This window comes from Lissotriton vulgaris, chromosome 6, assembly GCF_964263255.1.
Source record: "Lissotriton vulgaris chromosome 6, aLisVul1.2, whole genome shotgun sequence".
Lineage (NCBI taxonomy): Eukaryota > Metazoa > Chordata > Amphibia > Caudata > Salamandridae > Lissotriton > Lissotriton vulgaris.
Genome location: NC_141694.1, coordinates 1,163,299,242 through 1,163,305,241, shown reverse-complemented (window position 1 = coordinate 1,163,305,241; position 6,000 = coordinate 1,163,299,242). Strand labels below are relative to the sequence as shown.

General features: G+C 49.5%; 1 protein-coding gene across 3 annotated transcripts in view; it reads right to left on the bottom strand.

The window, feature by feature from the left end:
* Nucleotides 1-2,918: 2,918 nt before the first annotated feature.
* Nucleotides 2,919-6,000, bottom strand: part of MAP3K4 (mitogen-activated protein kinase kinase kinase 4) — a 474,364-nt gene continuing 471,282 nt past the window's right edge. For all 3 annotated transcript variants that reach the window (XM_086927243.1, XM_086927245.1, XM_086927246.1), the window contains one exon: nucleotides 2,919-3,451. In XM_086927243.1, the coding sequence (XP_086783369.1) occupies nucleotides 3,431-3,451 (21 nt within the window). In that variant the 3' untranslated portion in view covers nucleotides 2,919-3,430. The remainder of the gene's footprint in view (nucleotides 3,452-6,000) is intronic.

Below are 6,000 nucleotides of genomic sequence, written 5' to 3'. Positions count from 1 at the left end.
CAATATTGCCGCCATGTGTGGTACTGTCATATCCAGCCTCCTAATGGCATAATATGTACCTGTGAGGGAAGTTATAAAGGTTTGGCAGCCGCTGCAGCAAGGGAAGGAGTTACGGGGTAAAATGTCTCTGCTGGTGGAAACTACCTAGGCCTCTGCAAATGGCCTCTGCTCCGAAAGGACTGGGCTGCTACTAAGTTTGGTAGGGGATGGGGCTTTCTGTAGTCCAGTACCCTGAAATAATCCATAAACGTTTTGTTATGTTGATGTGGCTGTTAACTAAAGACAAGAGAGATTGTGCTGTGGCTGGTTTGTCCTTAATCTCCCATGGGCCAAATCAGCCAGCCTTATCTCCAAACAATTTAGAGGCATCAAAGGCAGGTCCAAAGGAGAAACTTGGACATTCCCTGAAAACCTGTTTCATCACACGTAGGCATGTCTTTTAAGTACTACATTGCTGCCAACAACTCTGTACACACAGTCCTTGGTGTTCAAACCAGCAGGCATGACAGACTTTGCCTCATCCTGGCTATCATGTATCATTTGGGCCAGTGAGGCCCTGTGCAAGAATTCGCTGGCCACGTTCCACAAAATATACATGTCCTTGTCCAGAAGGTACACACTGCAATGATTTTAAGCCAAAACTAGCCGAAGAGAGCACTCTTTCAAAAGGCATCAATACATTTTGACTCTCCAACTGGAACACTGGTTGGAAAGACAATGGGAGTGACTTTACTTGCTGACCTTGCACTAATAGGTGTTCATGCATAGTATGCCTCGTTGAAAATTGGGATCACCGGGGTCTGGTCTATGTCGCTTGGCAACAAGTCTCCTGACCAGAGGGCTCAAGCTTCGCTTGGAGCAAATGGTCATAAGGGTGTATGTAAAGGTTTCGATGATTGGCGGCGAAAGGAGCTCAGAAGTCAGAGCTAGCTAAAGGATCTTAGTTTACAAGTTACAACAGTTGGCAACTGTAAATCAAGTCCTTCCACTGCCGTTCTGACAGCTACAGCAGAGAAAGCATTCCCCCTGGTTGGTGGCCCATGTTGTAAATCCAGCTCAGTCCCATCATCAGTATAGTGAAGGGGGAGCAAATTGTGAACCTCCTCATCTCCGTCAGTATCATGTGGAACATGTTGCAAACCTTGAACCATTTCAGAGTCCGAGCCAAAAGAAGACCCTAGTAATACTGGCATTAAGACAGAGGTCGAGCATTACAGTTCAGTTGCAGACTGACTTGTTACCCCTTTATTTCATAGTGCGACAGGCCGGGAGTGAACAGAAGATAGTTCGGGGTCAGAGATTGGCATTGGAATTAGTTCTTGGGCTCGTGCCATCGGTGTTGGCATAGAAGGGACTGACATAGACCCCAGTGCTAGAGCAGAACCAACATCTTAACTGGTGCCACAGGGTTAGCCGGTGCTAAAAGAGGGCCTACCAGTGTGAGCCCATCTGGAGGCCTAATTGCTCCCTTGGCCCGAAGGTGCACCAGAAGCATATGAAAGAGCTGCAGCATGGCCTCCTTGAAGGTCCCAATTTGCTGCTCGATATATCAGTCTGAAGATGCTTGTGGGGAATAACCCCTAGATTGAGACTCTCATGCCTGGCTTTGAGTGACGAGACGGGATTGAGTCCTACATTGCATTTTTCCACTTAAGACTTACTGGAACACTTTGCAGGAATGGGACATCACGCTGTACCAACTCCTTGAACAGGACTTTAATTGGCTCTGTAACTTAGAGCGCCAGCGAGATCCATGCTTCAACCTTGAACTTCTTTTAAAAAGTTTGCCAACATCCAGTCCCACCACCTCCCATTTCTGGATCGTCTTTGGGTGCATTTCTCACACGACTTTTGACGTGTGTCTGTAGCGTCCTCCAGAGCCTGGGTACCCACCAAGGACTATGCCACACATAGAGCTTAGTTTTACACGTCTTTATTCATCTGCATGTAACTGCAAACTCAACATTCTAAATCAGCATTCAATGCATTCCGCTCTTGGCACATCACAGTCCTACGCAGTCCCCCAGGAGCCCACTGGGATCCATCATTTCAAACTTGCAAGACCCTACAGCATCGAGAGTCCAAACACCAAGGTACATCAAGGTTTCCGTGTTTGACATCTGCGCCTGTAGTCATAGCCCAGCTTGAATCCTACTGTTTTCAGGGGAGACATCGTCCCTGGCACACTATTTTATTAAATTTAGAAGTTGTCCGAATACTAACAAAGTTGGGCGCGGAGTTCCGAATCTGCATTGAAGTGCACGGAAAGAAAGGAACTCATATCAGCACTTAGACATCACGCTCTAATGCAGCTCTTCTCTGTTACTTTTAGGTCAGTAGGGAGTCATCGTGGAGCCAAAGGGTGCCACCTACTGGCATGTGGAAGAATTGCTGAGAAAATTCTCTGACACCCTTCAGCCACCTGGAGATATTCTTGTGATGAAACTGAAGCTAGAAGTACCCATCAGAGCTACATTTTTTCGTCATAAAAATAACTAATAAAATATATAGGCTGGCCTAGGAAAAATTCAAATGATAATAATGAGAGATGTACTGCTACCGCATTTACAGGGAATTACATGTGTATTCCTCTCCTAATTTTAAACCAGTACTATGCGCTTGCTACGGACATCGATGCATAACATGCGGCCACAGGTTCACCTGCTCAATAATATTTCTGAGATCAGTAACATTAACAATAATTCATTATTTGTGTGCAGTGCTAAGAGGTAATGGATTGGTAGAATGTGTTACACAAAAATGTTACTGTTAATAATACTATTATAATTTCAGGATCCGCGCTTCTATTCGTTTCTGCACCCCTCACCACAGCTCTAAAAAGAAAATATATATCAATCGTTCCAATCCAACTGTTCACATACCTCCCTCCAAAAACAAAACCACAAAGGATGAAAAACTCCTAAAATAAACCATTTATTGAGAAAAATGTTTTAATTACATTTCATTAATCAGCTTTTTGCATAACAAATCTGAAGCTGGCCATAAAAGTAAAAGTTCACAGTCAGTGCACTCAACAAACGGGAGATTAAAAACATGTACAAGGTCCAGAACGCCTGATAACACTACAACTTTTTTTTCCAAACCTAGAAAGTTCAAAAAAACCTACATATTAATATTACAGTTCTCAGTTATATGAGAAACGTAGAGGAGAATAAAAAATTACAATTATGGTCCATATACAGTAGTAATGGCACTTCCGTTGAAACATGCAGCTTCGGTAACTCTTGCAGAGCTTGTCACATAAGCAACATGTGGCAAACAGAAGAGATGGGAGCAGCAGTAAAAGTGACGCCTGTCACCTGTGCAGTCTTCAGTCATGGTAAGATCCAATGGTTACTGTTTCTCATCACAGTCCTCGTGTAAATATTACATACAGTTGTGATTAACAGTGAACATCCGGTGAACGAGTTCATTCTTCATCTGTGCAAACCTGGGAGGAGGAGAAGCGAAAGGGATTTATTCACTTTAATGCATTAACAGTAGCACACAGAGGGAAGAGATACATATGTAGCCTAAAGTTAAAACAATAAAAACCTAAACACACAATATTGTACTGTTGTTGCACACAGAGCAGTGGTTTAGAAACCAAGAGTTCATTGTAACAATGTCATGCATTGAATTCTATGTCAGGACCGGAGGCTTCGGATTATGCCATTCTTTCATCGCTTTATTCTCTACAGCAGCAAGAAAAAATATAACACAACTACTTTTCCCATGAACATTTGGGGGAAAGAATAAAGTCAAACATGAGTCCTATTACAGTGTCCATGTACAGGTGTCTCCCATCATGCTCCACTGTACTTGTCTCCTCCTCTTTCTTCGCTGCTCGCAGCAAGTTAAGTTGGTTTTTTCCTTCTCTCCTGTGTTTTGGGTTTCTGTGTGGTGACTTAGGCCTTTGGGCCGGGTGTCGGGTTTCTGTTTTTTCTCCACTGATTCCCTTGATTGGTCGCGGGACGCCTAGTGCGCTCCTTACGCGATCTTTGCCCAGTAGTGTGCGGTGTGGTGGTGCGGCCACCAGGGGCCGGCGTCTCGTTTGCTGAAGGGGCGCTCCCAGAAGCTTCTAGAGTGTTCTGGCGCGCTCCTGTCACCAGCGGACCCGTGCCTAGCCTCCCGGCTCTGACACCCTGCGGGGTCGCAATTAGGTTTTCCCTTGCTTCTGAACGCCCTTTGGGGTTGTACTTTTGGCGAACACCCTACGGGGTCGTAAGTGTGCTGTGGGACCGCTTTGCCGGGAGGCGCCCCCGAGACTCTGTGGGCTGCAGCGTTCCCAGGGCTTTGCCCGTTCATTGTGTGCCTCTGGCCACCCATATCGCTGGGATTCCCCAGACTATAGAGCGCCCTGAGGAGGGTCATTGTCTTGCCTGCCGTTCCCGTTGCTAGAGCCTAATTTAACTCGCTATGCAGGGGAACGCGGACAATTATCCGGAGGAAGACCCTCTGAACTATGTCCCGTTGGACGAGGACTTTTACCAGGCAGTCGACGATTCCATCTACCGCGCGGTCGACCAGGCTATGGTCCCCCTGGAACAACGTCTTTCGGCGCGCCTGGACGAGGCCTATGCCAAGTTTGCCGCCTTGCTTCCGGCGCCGGTCCCGGCCTCAGGGCCTGATTCGTCCCCTACCCCGCCTCCTCCCAAGAAGCCTTGCACTGAGGGGGTTGACTCGGCGGCTTTTGCCAGGGTGAAGAGTGCCTTCAAGGCCATGGAGGACACACAAGCTCCTGCCCCTCTTCCTTCGGAGGCTCCGCCGCTTTCTCCACCTGCGATGTCTCCGGACCCGCAGCGCGACGACGACGACTCCCCGGACTCGGAGGAAGAGGCCTGTTCTTCCAGGTCGTGGCTCCCTTCTCAGCCCTCATCCTCCGCAGGTCCGTCGGACATGCTGGATCCGGACGATATCGTCCACCCCCGTTCCTCAGAGTGGGTCCCGTGCGACAAGGTGGCCCAATACGTCGCTAATAGGCTACGGAAGCCGGTGGACAAGGATGCTAGGAGCCGCCTGCGCGCGGAGTGTCCCCGGCCGTCGTTGGATGGCAAGGTGGCCATGACCCCGGACATCGATCCGAAGATGGCGACCTTCCTACAGAAATTTGTCAAGGACCCTCGGAAGGGTATCGACAGGTCCTGGCGCACTTGCCAGGACAAGCTTCTGGATGCTGTCGGGCCCCTTACCAAGATCCTGGATATGGCTGAGGAAGCCAAGGTGTCGGGTGACGCGATTTCCCCTGAGGTCCTTTCCTACTGGGCCCAGAGGGCATTATTTTCCTTGGCAACGCCAACTGCGCCCTATCGACGGAGCGGAGGCGCTCCCTGTTGATCAAGGTAGATCCCAAGCTGGGCGACCTCGCCTCGTCGGAGGCGGGTGCTGTAGCCCAGGGGGGCTTGTTTGGTGACCCTTTCATCAAAGAACTGGGGAAGTTCGTGGCGACCTTCACGTCCCTGGATCGTGCCCAGTCCAATATCAAAAAGGTTTTTGCGCCCCGGGTTTTCGATAAGGCCGGACGAGGCAGGGGCCGCTCGTTCGGCCGGGGCACCAGCTCGGATCAAGGTCAAGGCTCCGGACGTGACCAGTACCAAGACAGGGCCAAGTTCAATAATTTCTACCCCACGAGAGGGCAGAAGTTTGGAGGTCGTGGTGGTCAGCGTGGCCAACAGCAAGGCAGTGGCCGAGGTGAGTGTTCTGCCTTCCGCGAGTTTGAAAGTGGGGGGGCGCTTGGCGCAGTTTCTTCCTGCATGGGCCTCCCTTACCAGCGATGCTTGGGTGCTGCAGACGGTTCAGGGCTTCCAGATGGAGTTCCATGGCCGTCCGTGTCAGCTACAGCGTCCTCGACCCATTACCTTTTCCCAGCGCGATGCGGCTTTGGTGAGCGAAGAGGTCGCTGCCCTCCTCCAAAAAGGGGCGATTTGTTGCGCTTGCGAACACCCCTCAGGTTTTATAAGCAATCTTTTCTTGGTAGACAAGGTCGACAGGGGCAGTCGC